The following is a 22,401-nucleotide window of genomic DNA, read 5'->3' as shown; positions in this document are numbered from 1 at the left end:
GAAAAAACGCCACGCTCTCGCCCCACCTCCCATCCCTGGCCTGCGCCCTTCACCCCTTCCTCTTGCTCCCACCTCCGGGTTTCCCTCTCTCGGCCCAGGGAAGAGCCCTTCCGAACTCAAGAGGTTACATCGTACAGCAGCTCGGAACAGCTTACTTGTGCAAGTGAAAAAGAGAGTACAAGCTTTGCCTAAGCCCCAGGCTTGCCTAGCCCTTGCTTCTTCCCACTAAAAAAGTGCAGTCCTGCAAAATCTCTTTGATTAAAACAAAATTTTAAACATCGCTGGCACTAGGCAATGCTTGCGAACGTAAACAGAACCAATACACCCCCGTTGGAAAAGGGCAGTCCTGCAAAATCTCTTTTATTAAAAAAAATAATTTTTAAAATCCGTGTCGCTAGGAAATGCTTCCCAACGCAAACAGAACAGATGTACCCCCCTTTCCCACAGCAAAACATAACACGTTTCCGGGAAGGGCACCAGGCTGGAACGCCGGGATGCTGCAGCTGCTCTTCTACAGGAAAAGAAGGTTCAGAGAGGCTGACCCAGCTTCCGAGCCTCTGCTTCCAGAACAGCAGCTTTGGGCTCCCTGACCACAGCTGCTAAGGAGCGAGACAGCTCTTGGTGAAGGTCTGACAGCTCCTGGCTGGTCTTGGCACAGCACTCGATATAGTCCTGCTTGTATTTTCGTTCTTCTGCCAGCTGCGTCTGCAGAAGGGACACCTGAAAGAGGCAAAAGGCCGAGCTCAGACAAGCCCACGCTCTTAGGACCATCCGCAGCTCCACAGATGCGGCCGTCAGGAAAGACGCACCCTCCAACTCCAGCCCTGACAAACACGTTGTCCTTGGGGAATGGGAACTAACAGGTTGCCAGAGCCACCCTGAACTGAGCTCAGATTACTGACAATTCCGAGTTTCTTTCTGGCATACCATTCACAAGGCACAACACCGAGACATGACATGCATATTAAAGAGAGAGGTTTCTACAGGATTTCGTAACCCAACCCTTTTTTTTCAAAGGAGAGATTTGGGCTACTGCCACCTTAGTTCCACATGCTTTCTCCTCAGCAGGAGGACTGCTGCTTACACAAGGTAGTGAAGAACCGTTCGGTTACGATCTACTTTAGGGACCTGACAGCTAGCACATGAAACGGGAGAAAACTCTCACTCTTCCTAACTTCAGAGCATTTCACGAATGAGCAGAGCATAATCTGATGAACACAGCCCAGGGGGCAAAGGAGCCTTAAAGGACTGCTGAGGCCTTCAAAATCCTCAAACTCTTATTATTTCCTGGCAACAGCGGGTAGGTCCACAGTGCAGGCAGACACAACCGTCACAGGGGGAAGGGGGTTCAACCCGTTATCTGTAGCAACAGAACTTCAGGCGCTGAGGCTTCCTGGTGAAAACACCCTTTTAAGGTATAACTTGATGGTTTCAGCGGTATGCTCGGCTCACTTGCCAGAGCTGAGCACCGTGTACTTGACTCGCACACATCTTACAGGCAGTTTGCCCTGAACACCTGCAGAGATTCACCTCCTCAGGGAGACCAGGGCGTACCAGACCCTTAAAAGCACGTGGAAGAGGAGCCTGGTGACTGCTGCTACTGCCAGTACCGCTGTCAAGGGATGCGATAGGGTTCAGGAGCTGGGATGTACGTTCTTACACTGATAAAACAAGCGTCCACGCTGTGCTTAGGCCTCCGACTCGGTCCGATACTGGGATCGTGATTAGCACAGCATAGCAATAGGAGACTAACGGTTGCCCGAAGGCTGTAAGCTCTGGCGCTGCCTCAGATCCCTGGAGCTCTGATAGAGTGCAAGCTCTACCGTTAACGGAGTCAAGGGAAAATGGAAGCTGTCAACAAGATGAGTAAGACTCAAGGGGAACATCCTTAGAATCTTCTCTATATTGAGGCGAGTGCCAGTTCTCTGCACTTCCTCCAATCCCTCTCCCACCACGCCTGACCTCTAGGCAAGCCAGAGACTTAGACCTAGGTGCATGATGTTGTTTGGCCATGGCCAACAGATGTGTCTGACTGACTGGGTATTTCCACTGCCTGGTGTACTCACTTCCCGACAGCCAAACAAAACTCGGGCTGTAGCATCGTGCAAAGCTGTGCCCCTCAGTACAGCCACGGCAGCTTTTGACGAGAGCTTTCCTACTCCTCACCTGGTTCTGCAACTCAGCTAATCGACAACTGCAGCGAGCGTGAGACTCCTCCTGTGAAGAAAATGCAAGGATTTCCTTTTGGTCTCCAGTTTGGCCAGGGCCATGGTCTACGTTCCACTTCTCTTGGGTCTATACTGGGGGGATGCTGCCACTGGGATTTGCCACTGTTCCTCTGTATGGCCAGACCCTCCTCCCACCAAGGAAGATTCTGTTCTCACTTGTCTAGAAGCAGCCATCTTGTGCTGGTCAGCAAGCGAAAATCCGCAGGCATCTGGCAGCATCCGACCACTGTGGTATCTCTTCAGTCTCCTCCGCTCACGTTCCACCTGCACGTTGGTGATAGGAGAAAGGGTCACAGAAACCTGCCACCAAACAAGGAGCAGAAGGAGCTCTGGACATCATGGCAAGGAGATTTCTGCTCTGCTCAGAGGCTGTTAATTGCCCCAGAGAACGCTGCGGGCAAAAAGCACTCCAAGTAGGCTATGGAACAGAAAGAGCAAGAGGAAACAGCTCCTGACACAAGAGCGTCAAACGTGCGTGTATGGGGACACTGGGGCAAGAAGGGTGGGACCGGAGCACATGCGCATTTGTGAAGGCAACGGGGGGCCAGAAGAGAGAGAAAATACAAAAGCGTGCGTCCACAGGGGGAAGTGGGAGAGGGAAGGAAACAAGCAGAGGACTCCAAAGTGCTGTCTGTGGAAATGGGGTGTGATCCAGAGGACCGTGAGGCTTTGCAGAGGCAGCGAAAGCCTGTTTTACCTGCTCGAGAGTCCTCCTGAGCTCAGCATTGAGTTGCTTCAGCTCCGCCTTCTCCAGTTCCAGCCTTGCAACTGCTCGCTGCAGACATTCCAGCTGCTGTGACAGGAGCCTCTTCTCCGAGAGCCATGATAGCTGCTCCCCTTCTGCAATAGCCTGCTGGGTATACAGAGAGGAGTTTATGTGAGCTGGTGCCCCATAAAGGTTAGGAGGGACAGAATCGACAAGTCGGGGAGAGTGACCGGGCTCGGGAACGGACAGTGCCAAGTCCCTTCTGCTCCTCCTGCTTGACGGGCCAAAACAACTCACTCTCTTCCTAGGGGCCCTCCTCCCCATCGCCGTGGGGAAATCCACACAGATTTGCCTTCCGGCCTTTTGGACCGCAGCACAAGTACATCCTGAATGCGCAATAAAGCCCTTCGACTGATCGGGCAACGGTACGAATGCCGTTATTTTTAAGACACTGGAAAAGCTGTACCTCCGAAATCGACATCTCTGAAAGCATCCTCTAAGCACCGTCAGCGTAGCTGCTGTGCAACCATCGTTACAAAATTCTGCTAAGGTCAGTCCCTTAGTTTGGTCAACTGTGCCCCTTCCTTTCCATGCCAAACCCCAACCACGACACGTCGGCTAAGCTTGCCTACACAGGACAGAACCAGTTACCCATCCCCAACGTTTGGGCTTGGGGTAATTCTAACAGCAAGCTCCGTAGTTCTTTCAGTAGTTCGGGGGCTGACAGAAAACATTTCAGCAGGTGAACGCCTTGAGCTACGCAGACAGGCAAGCCTGCTGGCTACAACCGCAGTTTCTGTGGCCAAGCAGGTCATGTATTTATGGGACTATATATTCCCGTATCTTTATGGGCATCATCATTAGAATCCTTTCTAGACATTTTAGTTGACTGACGATCAGTCACACTGCCTACCTGATGATGAAACTGGTCCGTGTCCCTCTCCGAAACCATGCTCTGCAGGATGGCTATGTCTTCCCTCAGAGTCCCATTGGCCATTTCACTCTTGGTGAGGGCAAGAGTCAGTGCTTGTGCCTTCTCTTTCCATTTGACTTCTCTGCTCTCGGTCTGCTTCAAAATAGCAATCGTGCGCTCCAACTCTTCCCCCTTGGCTTTCCGCTCATCCTCCAGTTGTTGCGTTAGCTCCTTCTGTCTTTGCAAGGAACGGTCTCTCTCCTGGAGAACTCGCCTCTTCTCTGCTTCCTCTTCCTCCCATTTCTGGAGTTTCTGGATTTGTTTCTGCAGGGTCTCCCCGCCAGCCTTCCATCGCAAAGCTGATGTTAATTGTTTCAAGAGCTCACTCTGCCTCCTAAGCTCTTGTTCTCTCTCTCTCAGAGTCTTCTCTAAGTACCCGACTCTGTCTCTGTGGTTCTTGATCTCTTCATCCTTCTTTGTCAGAGTCGGCTGAACAGGCTGGAGATCTTCCCGAAGAGCTCTTACTTCCTCTTCTAACTCTTTGAGTTCACCTTCAGCCTTGGTCTCTTGCTCCTTCTCATGCAAGGCTTCTTCCAGGAGCTTCTCTGGCTCTCTGCCATGCCTAACCTCTTCATTCTTCTTGGTTAGCTGCAGCTGGAGATTCTGCAAGGTCTTCAGTTCTTCTTCTTGGCGCTGGACTTTTTGCATGAGAGTTTCATTGTCTTCATCTCTCTTCCTCACCGCTTGCTCAAGCAGATCCACTTGCTGCTGGCATGACGTTAGTGCTGCTTTCGTGCTTTCTTCACGAAGCCGGAACATGTTCATTTGCTCTGTCTGCCTGAGGAATTCCAAATGGTTCTCCTTCAAGATTTGGCTCATTTTGTCTAGATCCTGCTCTAGACTCTTGGCCTGCTTGCCTTCTAACTCCTTCTGCTCTCGAAGCTCCTGGACGTGCTCTTGCAAAGACACTATCTCTTGATCTCTCGCTTCCAGAGAAGATGCAGCGTATTCTAGTTTTTGCTGTATGGCTTTGGTCTGCATCGCTGCCTCCTCCTTTTGCTGTTGAAGCTTAGAGAGAGCTTCCTCCAGAACCTCTATCTTTTCCTCTCTTTCTTTCAGAGTCAGCTTTGTTGCTTGGAGATTTGTTTGCTCAGCTTCACGCTTTTCCTCCTTTTCCTTCCACGCCTCACATTGCTTTCTAAGGGATAACATTTCTTGTTCTTTTTCCTTCAGTGCCACTTGAAGCTGCTGCAGAATTTCCTTCTGCTGTCCAGAGTCTTGCTCTTGTTTTTGGAAGGTCTCAATCAGTTCCTTCTGAGATTCAATCATTAAATCCTTTTCTTTCAGTACTGCTGTAGCGTATTCTAAGTCTCTGTGCAAGACATTCATCTGTTCTTCTGTTTTTTCCGCATAGCTCCTTGCCTGTTGCTTTTGGATGTCTAGGAGTCTGTCCTTTTCTTTTAAGGTTCCTAAGGTCTGCTCCAGTTGGTCACGGACAGTCCTTAACTGCATTTCCATGACTTCTTCAGCTTCCCGGATTTGCTTTTGTTGCGACTCAAGCTCTTGATCCTTTTCAGATAAAGAAAGGGTCATCTTTTCTAGTGTACCACGAAGCTCTTGCAGGTAGCCCTCTTGCTGGTCCTTGTACTGCTGCAAGAGTCTTAACTGATCCCTTTGAGAATCACACTCGCTCTCTCTGTCCTTAAGAACTGCCCTCAGGTGTCCAAGGCTCGCGTGCAGAGATTTCACCTGTTCTCTCTCCATTTCCAGCGCTTGGATCTGCTGGGTCAGAGACAGAAGCTCCAAATTCTTCTCCTTCAAGTTTCCTTTCATATGATCAAGATCCACCTGCAGATTTCTCACTTGTGATGCACCATCTCGTTCTAGAATCATTATTTTCTCCTCCTGGAATTGGATCTCCCGGTCTCTCTCCTCCAGCTCTTTGCTCATCTTGCTGACAGCAGTCCTCAGCATTTCTTGCTGCTTCTCCAGCTCCTGTATCTGTTCTTGCTGGGATTCAACCTTCTGTGTTTTCTCTGTTATGTCCTTGATAACCTCACTGAGAGTAGCTTCATGCATTTCTTTCTGGTTCTCCAGCATTCTCATCTGTTCCTGGTACAACTTCATTTCTCCCTCCCTCTCTGACAGGATGGCAGTCATATGAGTGAGACTCTCCTGCAAAGCTTTTCTCTGTGCTGCCTCTTTTTGGAGCATCTGGATTTTCTCCCGCTGCGTTTCCACTTCCTCGGTTTTGATTTTTAAGGTAGACAATGTAGTCTGAAGTTCTTGTTCAAGGCAGCGATTCCTATCTGTTGCTGCATTTGCTCGGGTTTCGGAGGCTGTGACCGATTCCTGAAGAAGTTTCATCTCCCATACCAGTTCTTCTTTAACTGCTCGCAGCCTGTCCCGTTCCTGCTGCAAAGCAGTGACAAAGAGGTTCAATAATTCCACCCATGTATGTTTGCTTTTCGTACTAGATTTGAACTCCTGCTTCAGTGGCAGTCAGGGGCTGCCCCCTCCCTCCCTGCCTCTCGGGATGTTGTAAGACCTTTCCTGTGCCACCCTTTCGGTTGCGTCTTTCCCAGCTTACTCGGCCAGTCCCGTCTTCCTTTTTGCCCTTCTCCGAACCTCTTCTAGCTCTAGCGTGTTCTTTTGGGGAGGAGCTGCCAGAACTGCAGCCAGGATTTAAAGTGCAGACTAACCATGATTTAGGCAGTGGCATGACAATGTTCTCTCTGATAGGGAGGGAAGAAGGGAAGACAGAACAACCCCAACATGGGATTTCCCGTTGTTGGGGTTGGGGTTTTTTTTGGACCTCTACCGTGTAGAGTTTTCATGGTACCATCCTCTAGAACCCCACTGTGCCCTCTTGAAGGAGTAGTGGTCAGATCACAGACACAGTTACGGTGTTCATGTTCTCTTCAGGCTGCAACGCGCTTCCTGCCTTTCTTAAACCTACACTCTGGTAGCCTCTCGCATTACAGGCCCTGTCCCTCACGGCACAAAGGTCTCATGGCTGCCAAGGCATCGCGCCTCTTTACAAAGGGGTGTCTAAGAGACGCTTCTACCCAGACGGACAGTGTCCAGAGAAGCACTGCCAATAAGGAGCCCAGAAGAGTAAAAAAAAACACACTAATTCTCCTTTCACAGTCTCTACCTCTTGCTTGGCACTTTCCACTCTCGTCCGTTCCTCCTCTTGTTGAGCTTGCATGGCAGCAACTTTCTGCTTCATATCAAACAGCTTCTTCTCGTGCTCCCTTTCTGCCTCTGCCTTCTCCTTTTCCCACTGCTCCAGCATCTCCTGTAGCTCTGAATGGTGCCCTTCCCGCTCGCTTGCCTGATGAGGGGAGAAGAAGACTTCAGGATGGAGTCCCAGCCAAGCTTCTCAAAAAAATGGGAAGCTTCATCCCTCCCACAAACCCCCACCTCCACAGCGCACAGTAGTGGCTTTGTGCCCTCCATAAATCATGTCCTATCAAGGAACTTAAAAGGACGGTCAGCTGGTGGAAGAAGAGGAGATGTTACCTTCCCCTCTCTGGCGGCTGCCTGTTTCCTAGCACCTCTCGCCTACGGGATTTCTCTCTAGTCTCAGAGCCGCTATTTTCAAAGCTCAACTCCATTCTCATCAAGGAAAAGATGCAGATGGACTGCAGGGTGAGAAAGGGGCCAGCACCCCGATGCCCTAGTCACAAGACGGGCCACGAGCTCAAGTACCAGGAACAAGGGGCTGTTCCATCTGTTCTGTATGCTTTGAGCCCAAAGATAACACCTCTGTCAACCGGGAAAGGACAGAAAGAAAGGAACAAAGTTCCCACGACTGCAGTTGGCAGGAAAGTTAGGAGTCTACTTCACGGTAGACAGGAGTCTGGTAAGATCCTACCGCTGTACTGCCATGCCTTGGGTGGGGACCACCCAACCTTCTGCTCAACTCGTCTTAGGCCCACACGGAATCCGTGGCTTGCATTTACTGTCCCGGCATAGTCCCGTGGGTCTTCACGTGCTTTCAAGTGCGAGCCGTTGGCTCTGCTGCCTGGCCTGGCAACGTGTGGCCTATGACAGACGCTTGCTGCCATTTCACACGCTCGGGCTATTATTCTTCTAAAGCTAGCCCACAAAGCTTGCCTCAAGACTTCAGAAGCATATTGTTTCCTACCAGCTCTTGCAGGAGCTTGTTTATTTCCACTTCGTGATCCGTTTCCCGAAGCTTGAGGGTATCGTTATACTGCTCTTCTGTCCGCAAGAGCTGCTGCGCCATGTTTTCCCGTTCCTGCTTCATGAGAGATCTCTCTGCTTCCAGCTCACATTGAAGGCACTTCACTTCCCCTGCAAACGTGACAAATGGCAAGATTCAGGGCCTACACAAACAGCGGTTCTGGCTTCACTAACCTTAAGCCATCTGAATTTCAGTGTAGGAGGGATCTGTCCCCAGCTCCTTCACTCCTTAGAAGCACTGCAGACAGAGAGCTGTTTTTATACCATCCTCCCTAGGCAGGGGGATCACCAGAAACAAAGCACATGAGGCTCTCACCTTGTATCACCTCCTTGGCCTGCCTGACTGTCTGAAGTTGGAGTTCAAGCTGACTCCTGGCGATCTCCAGCTGACATAAGCGCTGCTGAGCCTCAAGCAGGCTGCATTCCAGGGTCTCCCTCCCGGACCTACAAGACGCCAATACGGAGAGAAATGAGTTTCTTGCTCCTGACGCCCACAGGGAGTTAGTCCAGTAGGAACTGCTTCAAGATCCCTACCCTGCAGTACGGAAAATGGGTTGCATGGAAACTGGTATACAGAAGGCATATTTCTGCCATTTAAAAAAGTAATGCAGGCCCCTCCGAGGGAATGCCCAGGCTTTACTTATGACCTAGCGTAACACAGAAAGCCCAGCCGAATTTGATCTCCATAGCCAAATCTGAAATTGCTATTGTCTGATCTATGACGCACGGGTAGCTGTGCTCACAGAGTCTGTGCCAGCAAGCAAAAGCCCAGCCTCTGCTCACAGCCCTTTGCTCATCGTCACTTCCAGGTTGCTCGGCAGGGGCACAGAGTAAGAGTATCTCCCTGGCTGACTCGTGACTTTTTGATGCTGTTCGTAGTGTACGTACAGGGAGGTGATCTTCCAGACTCCCTATATTTCAAAGGGACTAAAGCAATACATCAGATGACAGAGTAAAATCTCATGCTTGTAAGCAGCATTTGTAAGAAATCTGAACCAGATTTTACCTAAACAAGGACTACCTGAAAGGAGAGACAGGTAGCCTTCAGTTTAAACTCTTGGAAGTTCACCAGAAAAACTTGCTACTTTTCTCTAAGCCTTGCTAACTAAGCAGGCAGTAGCCCCAATGACTTGCCGCTCTTTAAAATGGAAGTTGTAGTACTGCGGAGGCAAACTGTTACATCCATAGACTTCAACCGACTGCTGCGTACGACACACAGGACTCTGCAACCAGGAGCTGAAGTTGCCTCCCTGATCTAACACGGCGTCCTGTGGGCCAGGTTCCTACCATACACAGCACTGCCTCACTAGAACAGGCGTGCAACCAGGAGAACATCCTTCAGGGTAAAGGGGCACCCGAGTGGTACAACAATAAGACCCGCAACAGTAGGATTTCACTGCTTTGATGGACGATGGAGGATGCATCTTCAAGAAGGAGAACAAGCACATATTTCTGACTACGCCAATCTCTGGCAGTCCAAAGTAAGTATGCTCCATTTTAAGGATAAACCAAAGTCAGTCTCTAAAACAGAACAGAGAAGATAAGAGTCCAAACTGTTGTGACGACAACAACAGGCTCTTGAGAACAACATCTGGCAAGAATAGTTGCTGCAGCCCAATAATTGACAGAACATAATTCAGCTGGATCAAGTAAGAGGAGCTGGAGCTCAGAAGCAGCAGCAGCAGCTCTCAAGAAACAGACTGAGTCAAAATGGTGTTTATCAGCCTTGCTGACAACATACTCTGGAGTGGTAAGGCGTAAAAGTCAAGAAGCATGACAAACAATCTCGCATTGGTACAGCTCTGCAAGGCCAGGAGTCTTCTAAAAAAGACCTGAGAGGAGGACAAACATCTCGATACGTTGGGTAGTTTGGGGTTGTTTCTTTTTAAAAGCAGAACTTGTCACACGTGATCTTAGAAACCTGACCCAGCAGAAGGACAAGATCTTGTTCCTTCCCTGCATAAACTCCTCCATGATGTCTATCTCAAAACAGCACGTGGTAGGGAGTACCGGACCCACACAGCAATGATGGGCAACAATTCCCGCAGACTGGCGAGCATTCAAAAGAGGCTTCCCTGCTGCTGGTGTAACCAACTCTAGGTCCTGCACCACAGGTAACAAGAGTTAGACTAGAAACAGTAGGCCCTCAAGATTTTCAGCACGAGCCTCTAGCTTCACCCTAAATGGCAGTGTCCTACTCGCAATGTCCCTACGTAATAGCCTTGAATTCTGAAGATCCCCTGTCAAACTACTTGATAAGGAAAGATCCAAGTTCAAACGCGCAGAACGAGAAACCAAAACCAGAGAGAAGCTTTGGGTTTCAGTAAACATCTGCATGGTTTAATTACTACTCAATGCAGAGCCAAGGTACCAGATACTGAGGAATTAACGCTGGCTTGCTTTGGACTTCACACAGGAACGTGCGAGGGGGCATAAACATGAGCCCCAGGCTCAGGAGAGCTTTGTTAGCTTTAGCTGTCAGAAAAATAACATTCCAACCATGCTGTACTGGTTTGGGGTTTTGTTTGTTTTGGTTTTTTTTTTCTCGAGATTCTTCCATTTTCTGTCCATGGAAGGTGAAAACAGCTGAAAAGCATACAGGATGCAATGAATCCTCGTGTAATGATTATCACCTCTATAATTACAGACATTAAATAATCTCCTGCCTAGGGTCTCCCCCCTGCCTTTACCTGGCCTCTGCCAGCTGCTCTGCAAGGCCTCGTCTGTCCTGCTCCGTGGCTGCCAGTTGCACCTCTAGGGCAGCCTTCTCGTGCACCAGCAATTCCTTCTCTTTGGAGACGTTGGCCAGTGCCTGCCCTTGGCGAGAGGACTCCTGCCGCAACTGCTCCAGACCACTGCTAGCTGACTCTTGCTGGCGGTGAACCTGAAAGCGGGACAAAATACAGTTAGAGTCCTTTCTCTGGAGTTCTGTGCAGAGCCAGCCAGTGCCACTTCTGAATCAGCTAGAGGAGAAAGAGCTCCGGCACTCTGGCCTGAAAGTTTAAGAGCATCTGCTTCATGCCGCCCTAACACCCTGGGCTGCCAAAAGGCACTAGGGCTGTTAACCTGAAAGCGATGTGTAAGGCCCTACTGGGTTGCCTGGGACCAGACGGCCCCCTCAGGACAAACATACACACCCCAGACTACATCTTTTCACGCAAAAATACCACATCTTCCACAACTGCCACCTTGCAAACTAAAATTCTATCAGAATCTATGCCAGTGCTGGAAATTTTCAGGAACCATTGAGCAAGAGCAACTTTGCTCGCCAAACAAAGCGGAAATACACATGGTTTCTCCTTCTAGAAGAAGAAAAACCAACATCAAAGCGTCACCTTGTCACAAAACACCACCACGCACCTACTTCAGTGTGTACAGCAGCTGGATGCAATGAGGTGATCCTTGGCAGGGAAACAGCCCTTGTGGTGAGCAGTGTCATTTAGTGATTTACGGAAGTCCGGCTGGTGTGGCCAAAGAGATGGTAGACTCTACTTGGACAGTAGTTCATGTCAACAATACTGTTTACTTGTCTTACACAAACAAGTTGTCCAATAGACCTTGCTGGCATTCAAGCCTGAAGACTAACCGTGATTTTTCAGCTTTCTTCTGCAGTGATGCCAATACACCTCTGATGGGTATTTGCCAAACAGACCACGTACTCCAAAACTAAGACTGCCTAACAGAGAACAGACCATCAGAAACAACCAAGTCTCCTCTCAAAGTTACCCCATAAGACCTAAGACTGTACATTAGGAAGCCGACACTGAAATGATGGCAAACTCCCTAGTCTCCTCCAGCGATGCAATTCTCCCAAGCTCTTTTTCCACTCTACCAAAACCAGTTAGTCCAGAGTAAACAGTCTTCTGGGATCACCTCTTTCTCAGCTTCTCCCTCAAAGCCTAACGAGGATCTAGCAATTCAAAGCGGCCTGTAGGTCGTAAAATACAGTTTCAACCATTTCAGGATGTCATTCCCGTTCTTAGCAGTACAAGACAGCAGACACTGACTTGCCGCTTCGTCCCGCCCTCTAGGCCCCAACAAGCCGAGCTTGGAAAGTTGCAGACTTCACAACAAAAAGCATAAATAGAAACATGCAGCCCCGGGGGGTTTTGGCCTCAGGAAATGGGTGAAGAGCTACCCTGTTTGCTTCTTTCGACGCATGTGGAGAGTAGTAGCCTCACGCAGATTCGTGGGCAAGGCAAATCACCTCTCTGCAGCTTATCAAAAGCCAAAAAAGAGGCCAACACAGACAGGTGGATTAAAGGAATCTACTGTAGAAGCAGAGGACGACCCAGAGAATTGCACAACAGCTCTGCAAGCCATCAACACATTTCCAGAAGGAAGTAAACAATGCCGCCTGACCCCCAGTGCTACCAAGTGTCTCCTTGACAAAAAACACTGCAGAATCCAACAGATACAGCTTCACTGAGCCAAGCAGCCAAAAGCCCACCCAGAAAGCACCAGGTTTGTGGCCTCACCTCATTGAGTTTCTCTTGGGTTTCTGCCTTCTCCTCTGCCAGCATCCTCAGCTCTGCCTGCAGCCCCTCCTGTTGCTCCTCTGCTTTCTTCAGCAGCTGCTCCAGGTGGGCTTTCTCTGCGCTCAGCGCCTCATTTGTTCTTTCACACAAGCTCAGCTTCTCCTGGCCAGAGATCTTTGCTCTCTCCAGCTCATCCACTTTGCCTGACAGAACGTCATGCTCTTGCTCCAGCTACAATCACAGAAGCACAGAGGAAATAAAATAACTGTAAGATTTACTCTGGAGGAGCTTTGGCTTGGACAGAGAAAAGAGCAACGTTTCCACATTCAGACAGTCATACTGTCCGAAGGCGAGAAGTCTGAGAAGCAGCAGCAGCTGGAGACAAATGCCTGGCAAGATCTTTGACAACTCTGCTCACCTGCAACACAAGTTTGTTCAGCTGCACCTTATCCAACACAAGAGCTTCATTGATGCTGCTCATGTTCGCTGCTGCAACGTGTAGATCGGCTATTTCAGCAGTCAGCTTATTCTGAGCCCCTGTCAACTCTGCTACTGACTGCTCTGCCTGAAGAGACAAAAGAACAACATGACAACAAAGACAGGAAAATCCCCGACCTCAAGCAGCAACTCCAGATCCCCTCTTGTGTCTCTGGCACACTCCCAGTTCAGCGTTCCCAACAAGCACGTGGGCACTAACTACACCGGAGAGCCTCTGTGGTCTGATCACCATTTTCCAAGAAGGACAACAACATTGTCCCTGTCTTCTACTGCCAGAAACAGCATCTGCGGTGGTCTTGCTAGCACAACTGCCTCTCCCACAAGTGCTGCCTCGGAATAAGGTGACCATACCTTTTCCAGTGCCACGGTAAGCTCGTGTTTCTCTTGCTTCAGCAGATCCCTCTGAAGGTGCGATTCCTCCAGCATCTCTCTTGCGACTACCAACTCGCTCTGTAATAATGAGTGTTCTCCTTCAAGCGCAGCTAAGTCCTTCAGTCTAGGAGAAGGGGAAAGACAAACAAGTTTTTAACGTAAAAAACATTCTCATTTCCAAAACCACGAGGATAGAATCATAGAATCGTTTAGGCTGGAAAAGACCTTTGAGATCATCGAGTCCAACTGTAAACCTAACGCTGCCAAGTCCACCACTAAACCGCGTTCCCTAAGCACCACACTCTACAGGTCTTCAAAATACCTCCAGGGATGGTGGCTCAACCACTTCCCTGGGCAGCCTGTCCCAATGCTTGACAACCCTTTCGGTGAAGAAATTTTTCCTAAGATCCAATCTAAGCCTCCCCTGGCACAACTTGAGGCCGTTTCCTCTCGTCCTATCACTTGTTACTCGGGAAAAGAGACCCACACCCACCTCGCTACAACCGCCTTTCAGGTAGCTAACAGCTTCCCGCCTGGGAGTTCTCCCTCTCCTCTTTCATACGTTGGACACGAGACTTTCCAAAGTTCTTCTTTGGGTAAGACAGACTTTTAAAGTCCACCTTAAGAGTCCCACAATTACTTTTGCCTTCAGCAGTGAACCGATCAAAGAGCTGGCAATCTATCTGGGGAGATGTGTACGAATTTCCCAAACTAATAGTCACAGGATCACAGGATGATTCAGGTTAGTATGTGTGATGTTGCAAAATGGCACTCCTTGCCCCAAAGGCCTTCTGCGCTCAGTCTAGCGTGCAAACGGCAGTACGGAGGGGCTACATTGCATATGATGGTCCTGGGCAAATTCCTCCCAACTCCTTTAGCACAGCCCTGGGTAGCAAAAGGGCTGTACAAGAGACACGGCTCTCTTTACGCTGGTCTCCATTTCTCACCAAGAATCAGTTAACAGCAAAAACATTGTAATACGCCATCTCTTTTCCAGTCCTGCCTTACTCACAAGAGCTTCTGTCTGTCAGATGGTTTTTTCTATCTGTTCTGTTGAAGGCAATCGTTTGACTAGGGACAGGAACAAGGCTGTGCAGAATAGGTGCGTTTTAAACGTGAACACAGCCCATCCTATGAATCCAACAAGCACCCACAGAAGATAACGCTGCTAACAGCAAAGTTGAAAACACATTCACCTGTCCTGAAGCTCCTTCTTCTCCGGGTCCCCTTCGACTTGTAAGTGCATCGCTTCCCAAGTCTTCTGGCTTATTTCCTCTTCCGCTTGCTGCTGTGCCTGATCCTTGAGGACAGGTCTACCCAGCGTAACGGGTTCCCAGGGCCGTACGCCACAGTTTAGGCGGGAGCAGTTTACAAGTAGAGATCCAGAAAGCCTCAATTGCTCTGCCTTCAGCTCTGACAAATCTCTGAAAAAGAATCAAGAAAGAGGTAATGTTCACACCACCACCTTTCTCAGCCGACTCGCTTCCGAAGCACGTAATTGCGCAACAGTAAAAGCCGGCAGGAAAGACGACATCTTCGCTGGGGACGAATCATTCATCTGACACTTTGGGATCAGGACACATCTTGACCCTTGGGCAATGGGTCTATTTGACGGTTGAGGAATGAATCTATTTTCTCCCCAGAGAGAAGAGGAAATGTATGGAACAGCCAGAAGGCTTCGAGAATTAACTAGCGGGTTAGGCATACTCTACGCATTAAGGAAAGCTTATCACCAAATCAGGTAAATGGCTGACGGTAACCCAGAGTTTGAAACTGCATGCTGACACCAGAAGAATTTACTGTTAGGCTACGCTCTTCTTCTCTGCACAGAAGGCACCTGTGAGAAAGCAACCTCAGAGAGCCCAAGAACAAGAAAACAATCATAACAGGGAGGGATCAAACTAAGCAAAATCAACTGGAGAAATGTAATAGCAGGGTAGGGAAGCTATTCTTTCTCTCAACAGTGTTGGTACAGGAATAAGCGGATGCAAACTGACCACGATAAACGTAAGCTGGAAATGAGAAGGAAAAAATAAATATATACATATTCATGAATGATCTTTCCATCACGAGCAGTGGGAAAGGAAAGCCAGTGAGATTTAAGGCAAATTTTGACCACTCTCTAAAAGGGGACCGCTCCACATGCTGCATGCATAGCTTTGGTGAGTCTCTCCCAACTCGTCCACATATGCCTGTGTCTGTGTTAACATGCCCAAACATCACCACAGCCAAGTTCACCTGTTCAGGGCCTCTGCATTGCTTATAACCTGAGCCCCTCAGCTGTATCTGAAAACCAGCATCAAACAAAATGATTCTGAATATAGCCTAAGGCATGCTTAAGGCCATCGCTTCAGACTACCAAAGGAGAAATTGTATCTTTAGCCGCAGCTAGCGTAACATCAAGGCTCAAAAAGCAGCTGTGAAGGGAAGCTGTGTTTCTTCTGCAACGAGATCTAGCCTTCACTTCGACTCACCGGTCAGTGGCAGTCTTCATTTCCAGGAAATGACAGCGGAAGGTTACCACCTGACGCCACAGGCTGAGTAGACGGCTGCGTTCACCCCTTAGGTAGCTGTCATAAAGCTAAACAGGCAAAGACAAAAAGAAATGCCAATTCAGCCTTCGCTGCCACTGTACAAGCCTTTCAGAGAGGAGAGGGTACAACCGTCATCACCGGGTCTCCTTTAAGAACTATTCCAACGGGGGGGGGCGGAGGGGGGCAGGGAATGACGACACATCAAGGACTGAAGAGCCACCACAGAGGCATCCTCAGTAGACCTGCCACCTGACTGCAAAGAAGGGAACATCCACACCTCCCCTGCAGGCGCAGGTATCAACAAAGCAAACGGATCGCGATTCATCATCTCGCCTTGCAGAGGTGTCTAACAGGCTCGGTGGAGGAAGACAAAAACAAGCCCCTCCGAGACCAGTGTCAGATTTGCTTACAGCAGCCTATTGGTAAGGGAGGCCTGTCCTGTTCTTCTGTTGGCTACCCTGAATCCGAAAACACACAGACCTCTCTTGGGTCTCCACTGCTGCAGGCAGAGATTTAGGAACTATTAAAAAACAGACGAGCGTTCACGGGTCACTGCCCTACAGTGCCCAGCAACAGCAAGCATTTGCCTTTGAGAACGAGCAGTACGGTCACAGCACGCGGGCATCTTCCATCACCACAATCTGCTGACACTCCTCCATCTCACACCCCTGGCTTCTGCTCATCAACACCAATACATCCTCAACGGTGCCACGACTTTCACACAGCAAGTTCTCCAGGCCAGAAATAAAACCCATTCTCATTCCACCCCGGCATCGCGTCTGACATTCCCGTCGCCCATCCTTACCTCACGTTCACCGCGCCACTCGCTCTCCTTCAATTCCAGCTCCTCCCGGGCCCTCATCCAATCCACCGTCAGTTTTCTAACATCTTCTTTAAGGGCGGAATTAACCTCATTCGCTTCATCGAGGCGCTCCTGCAGGAGAGTGTTCACTTCTGCCAGATTCTCACACCTTGGAAAGGGAGAAACAGCAATGAGGTCACTGAACAACTGCTATCCACAAGCAGCGTCTCCGTGATTTCCCAACTCCCTCAACACTGACTTTGTTGTCAAACTGAGAGGCAGTAAAAGTGCTTTCTAGGATTAACTAAGATCTCGCTGTGATGGCATACTCATTCGCTTCTCCTTGCTTTAAGCCTTCTACTTCCCCCTACAATTTCCCTTTCCCCTTCTACTTTGATGATGCCCACAGTTCACGTCTCGCCTCCCCTTCGTGCTGTCTGATCACTGGAGGCATCGCCTTTCTCTAGCACTCTCCTGACCCGCTCACCTACTGAACCACAGGATAATTTAGGCTGGAAAGGGACCTTTGGAAGTCACCCGGAATAACCCCCCGCTCCAAACAGAGCCATTCAGCACACAACACTATTACTGCACCACAGAAAACAGACTGCGGACCTTTCTCCTTTCAAAGCAGCTTGCCCAACTGCTCCCCTTGGGGAGACCAGGGAGCACTGACAGGTTTTCCCTCACTTCCACGAGCATCCAAGATACCAGGTATGAGGGAACGCTTCTTCCTTGTACCTTTGCTGCTCCTCTTCCACCCGAAGCAGTGCTTTCTCCAGGCTCTGCTCTTCCGTGGCTTCCCACCTGCCTGGAAGGGGTCCCTTCAGAAGAAAGGAAAAGTTTAGTCAAATTCTTGTCTTGCCTTCACTGCTGTTAGCATCCACCGCTTTCCGCTCCATTCGCTTGGGTGGCTCAGGAGCTCGTGGCTTCTTCCAGGCCTAACAGTGTCGTGACTATGGAGAGCAAGGGAGGGGAAGGGTGGCGCTCAATGCCACTGAGCTCTCCTCAGTCCCCCACTGTGGCACTCTCGCAGCTAGGTCTCCTTAGCTCACAACCGTGAGTGCTCACTTTGACTTGAAGCCTGGGAATGCTCTCCTACTCTCCCACCCTTTGTTCTTCCTAGGTTTACTTTAGCCGTGAAGCAGAAAGAAAAGCACACAGCCGTATGCTGAACGCCAGCATTCTTGCCTTGCAAAATGCCACGTTTCAACCCGTTCTTTTTCAGAGGCGGCCACAGAACCTAACAGGCAGTGTAGCCCTCTCCTGAGCCCTAGGACAAAACGTTACGCCAGCAATAAAGCACTCTTTCTCAAAACTAAAATCCCCCTTCACAGGGTTTCCTGCACCCGCATTTCTGGGACCGCTGGCTCCTCCAAGAACGGCAACTGGACAAAGCACTCGCAGGCAAACTTACAGCGCTTCTTTAAACCCTCAGGCAGCAAAATCTTGCTTCCCTCCGCCATTGCTTTGGGGAGCTTGCCTCGGCCCGCGGTAACAAACGCTACCTACCGACACGGTCTTTAGTTGGCAACCTGCACACTCACCCCTCCTGCTGCCAGCTGCTGCTCCAACTCTCGACACCGAGTCCGGTACTGCAGGACCTGGACGGAGACATAGAATGAAGATGAGCGAATGCAGCTTGTCACAGGCTCGGCTCCTCCCGCGTTAGCTCTTCTCCAAGTCTTTCCAGCCCAAGCACAGTGCGTTTCACAGCGCTGCCGATGCCGCCAACTACAAGTCGTTACGATACAGGGAAGCTTCACTTTATCTCGTACGGAAGAAACGGAGACGGGGCTTCTTTTACACGTACTGCTACCTGCTCATCCTAAGAGCTGCCTGCCTCGGCCCGGGGCCGCCCCAAACCCCCCCCGCCGGCTCGGCTCCTGCCTCTGGGACAGCCCCCTGCTAACAAAGGCGCCTGCGAGCCGGGCATCTTTCTTTCCGTACGGACAAGCCCTCACGAGAGGCTCGCCAGGGTGACAGCGGCAGGGCCGGGCGCCCAGCGGGCCGGGCCGGGCCGGGCCGGGCCGGGCCGGGCGGAGGAGGGCGGCTCCCGGGGCCTCCCCCGAGCTGCGGGCTCGGCGCCGTCCCGCCCGCGGCAGCGCCGGGGAACGCCCCGGGGAGGGCCCCGCTGGGGCCGCGCCTTCGCCCCCCGACATCGCCGCCGCCGAGGCCCCTCTCAGCGCTGCGCGGGCGGCCCGGGCACCCCGGCCCCGCCACCGCGGCCCGGCCCCGGGCAGCTCCCCGCCGGGCCGGCGCCCCCGCTCCTCACCTTCGCCTGCAGCTTCCGCACCAGCACCGCTTGCCGGTGCTGCGCCTCCTCCGAGCTCTGCAGCCGGCGCCGCAGGGAGGCCTGGCTCCGCGCCGCCATGCCCCCGCTCTCCAGCCGGGCTCCGCCGCCTGACGGGCCCCGCGGCGGGGGCTGCTCCGCGGCCTGCCCCGGCGGACCGCGCTCAGGCGCCTGCCGCGGCGGGCGCAGCGGCTCACCCTGCCGGCCGGGCGCGACCGGGCGCCGGGCGGGAGAGCCGGGCTCGCTCGGGGCCGCTCTGTGGCAGCGCTTCGCTTCTCGCTTCTCGCTCCTCGCTTCTCGCTCCTCGCTGAGGGTGCGGCCTTGGGCTGCGGTGCTGCCGCGGGGGAGAGGCCGCCCCGGCAGCCGCTCGCTCCAGCGCGTTCCGCTCAGAGACCGTTAAGGGCCCCGCGGAACGCTGGGGGCAAAAAGCGCCCCCGGTGCAGGCTGGGAGAGAAGGAGCGCGAGGAAAGCCCCGAGGGTCGGGTGGCGGGGTCTGGGGCCACTGGGGCAAGAAGGGTGGGACCGCAGGGACCGTGGAAAAGGTCCATCGCCCAGGGAAGCCAGCTGAAGAGCTGGAACTCGCTACGAAAAGCTCCAACTTCAGCCCCTGGAGCCGGAGTTCCCGTCTAGTACGAGACCCAAGCATACAGAGGTGGAATGACTGAAGCTTTCGCTCCCTGTTGTGCGGCAGGAACGGGACAGACTGCAAGCAGGGGGAGAAACACCGGCATGGCAGAGAAAAGTGCAAAGTTACAGGACAACCAACTCTCTGAATTAAGCTTTATTTCACGAGCCCGTGAAGAAATACAACAAACGCACACGACAACCAGGGCTCGGGCCCCTTTGCCCGGGCTCCTCTCTTACGTGAATTCACTGAGGCACTACTCAAGCCACGAGGTTTCGTAACTTACAACCCGCAACACTTAAAGTCGTGGGCTTATGGTGGGGGGGGCGGGGGGGGGAGAACAAAAATAAAAAACCCACCAGAAAAAGACTTTGTTTTTCCCTAGTGAGAGTGCTCATCCTTCCTCCTCCGTCACCGCGCGGGCGTCCCCTGTATCACGCTGTGAAGCACAAAAGCCCCAGCAGTCCAGCTGCTGTGCAATCTCCTTCAAAGGCTTTTTGGCTAAGCTGCTGGTTTATACCTTCCAGCTTGGAAGTCTGGTCTATACCATTTCCAAAAGGCAGCAGATTCTGACAATACTGCCAGGCAAAGATGGTGGCTGCAGGAGACAGCCAGCTGCAGGTGCTAATGGCTGCATCATGGCCCTTTAGCTCTTTCTGGCCACCTGTGCTGCCTACCTGGTGCTCCCCCTTCAACCCAAAGGCACTGCTCCCAGCATACATCAGGCCTTAGCGTGAGCTGGGCTAGCCAAAATCTCAGCAGGAGTTGAGTGAACAGTCACACTCCACCCCTTGGTGTAGTCAAACATCTAGCGAACCCGCTGCTTCGGCGAGTGGAGGTACCGTTACTCCTCTTGCCTCGCCTCCAGGGATCTGAGGCAGCGCCAGAGCTTACGGCCTTCGGGCAACCGTTAGTCTCCTATTGCTATGCTGGGCTAATCACGATCCCAGTATCGGACCGAGTCGGAGACCTAAGCACAGCCTGGACGCTTGTTTTATCAGTGTAAGAACGTACATCCCAGCTCCTGAACCCTATCGCATCCCTTGACAGCGGTACCGGCAGTAGCAGCAGTCGCCAGGCTCCTCTTCCACGTGCTTTTAAGGGTCTGGTACGCCCTGGTCTCCCTGAGGAGGTGAATCTTTGCAGGTGTTCAGGGCAAAATGCCTGTAAGATTTATACGAGTAAAGTACACGGTGCTCAGCTCTGGCAAGTGAGCCGAGCATACCGCTGAAGCCACCAAGTTATACCTTAAGGGTGTTTTCACCAGGAAGCCTCAGCGCCTGAAGTTCTGTTGCTACAGATAACGGATTGAACCCCCTTCCCCCTGTGACGGTTGTGTCTGCCTGCACTGTGGACCTACTCCAGCAGTTCGGCAGGAAAACGAAGGTGCTCTGCTCAAAGAATCGTCCTCAAATGGCTAGTTGGATTAAAACGCTTCAGGTAGTACCAGAAAAACCCCAGTCCCTTTCAGATGTTCACATGGAGAAGGAGGGCATCTGGGAGTGCCTCTTCCCCTCCACCGACTGGAAAGGGGCTTGGATGGCTTTCAGGCATTTGCACTGTCGCGTCTAAGCGAGGTTGGAGTCTTAAGCTATGCAAAACAGCAAAAATCAATGGAGGGTGATGATATAGATTGAAATGTCTCTTACCTGTGTTCCTCTGTCAGCTTCACCACCATGGGCAAAAGTTCATATAGCGCAAATACACCAGGCAGACCCTGGTCTCCCAGTAGCTCGGTGGCTATCTTCTCATGTCGTCTAACTGAAAACGGGTTAGTCCTTACCACCTAGCAGGAAACAAACACAGCAAACGTCCTTTCATTAGCGAGGAACAGGAAAGGCTACTAAACCAGGAGTTCAGTGAACCGTATCAGTGTAGCCCTGCCCACTCACTTGTGGGGGGCCTGACAGTGCTTACAAAGGGTCCTAAAAAAAGCACCATCAGGATCGAGTCTCTTTTTCCTGCAGGCTATCAGTTAAAGCCCCAGCTAGCCCCAAGAATGAGTGATGCATCAGTCCCCGGGCCGGGCTGTTTTGGTCTCTGCTGGCAAGTAACGGCACAAGCTGTTCCTCTCGACCTCAACCCCAAGTCCACCTCATCTTCCACCAAAATGTAGTCCACCCAAGCATGCTTCAGGAGACAGCACCGGTAGGAGAAAGCCACATCTATATGCAAGAGCGAGAAAAACGGAAGTAATACATAAAGGCAGGAGAGTGCCAGGGCTGCAGAAGGACACAGATTGCCCATCTTTATATAAACGAAGATCACCCTGCAGCATGCTCCTGCACCCTGCCATTCTTCTAACCATTGCCCATACCAGTCCTACTCTTACAGCAAATCAACTGCGTTTCTGTAAAATGACATTACCTTCCCCTATTGACATTATCCCTAAAATGACATTAGTATCCCTAAAATGCCATTAGTATCCCTAAAATGCCATTAGTATCCCTAAAATGCCATTAGTATCCCTAATAAGCTATCTGACCAGGAAGGCCAAGGCGTGGCTGGAACTGAACCTGGCAAGGGACGCAAAGAATAACAAGAAGGCCTTCTACAGGTATGTCAGCCCGAAAAGGAAGGTCAAAGAAAGCGCACCCCCCCGATGAGCAAGACTGGCAAACTGGTTACAAGGGACAAGGAGAAGGCTGAGGTACTCAACAACTTTTTTGCCTCAGTCTTCACCGGCAGCCTCTCTTCCCACACCTCTCCAGTGGGTGGACCGCAAGACGGAGACTAGGGC

General features: G+C 51.3%; 1 protein-coding gene across 1 annotated transcript; it reads right to left on the bottom strand.

Annotated features, from left to right (window-relative positions):
* Positions 1 to 528: 528 nt before the first annotated feature.
* On the bottom strand, positions 529 to 22,044 carry LOC142037650 (uncharacterized). The gene is made up of 20 exons (XM_075042126.1): positions 22,029 to 22,044; positions 21,311 to 21,422; positions 19,019 to 19,421; positions 18,291 to 18,347; positions 17,551 to 17,567; positions 16,747 to 16,912; positions 15,882 to 15,988; positions 14,604 to 14,831; positions 13,387 to 13,531; positions 12,956 to 13,102; positions 12,622 to 12,768; positions 10,750 to 10,943; positions 8,376 to 8,503; positions 8,001 to 8,170; positions 7,419 to 7,494; positions 7,005 to 7,228; positions 3,848 to 6,262; positions 2,926 to 3,081; positions 2,385 to 2,528; positions 529 to 720 (listed from the first exon to the last, which is right to left on the bottom strand). Exons 1-20 carry the CDS (start codon positions 22,042 to 22,044, stop codon positions 529 to 531), a joined length of 5,244 nt encoding a protein of 1,747 aa, XP_074898227.1.
* Between the last annotated feature and the right edge of the window lie 357 nt (positions 22,045 to 22,401).

Source organism: Buteo buteo, chromosome 2 (genome assembly GCF_964188355.1).
Source record: "Buteo buteo chromosome 2, bButBut1.hap1.1, whole genome shotgun sequence".
Lineage (NCBI taxonomy): Eukaryota > Metazoa > Chordata > Aves > Accipitriformes > Accipitridae > Buteo > Buteo buteo.
This window is presented reverse-complemented; position numbering and strand designations above follow the sequence as displayed.

What these genes read in the sequence shown, in the direction of transcription:
- LOC142037650 (XM_075042126.1), bottom strand. An exon ending in GGCCAAGGAGGTGATACAAG is followed by an intron (nt 8,171 to 8,375) that starts GTGAGAGCCTCA and finishes TCACGTTTGCAG; the next exon opens with GGGAAGTGAAGTGCCTTCAA. An exon ending in AGATGGCTGCTTCTAGACAA is followed by an intron (nt 721 to 2,384) that starts GTGAGAACAGAA and finishes TGCCTCTTTCAG; the next exon opens with GTGTCCCTTCTGCAGACGCA.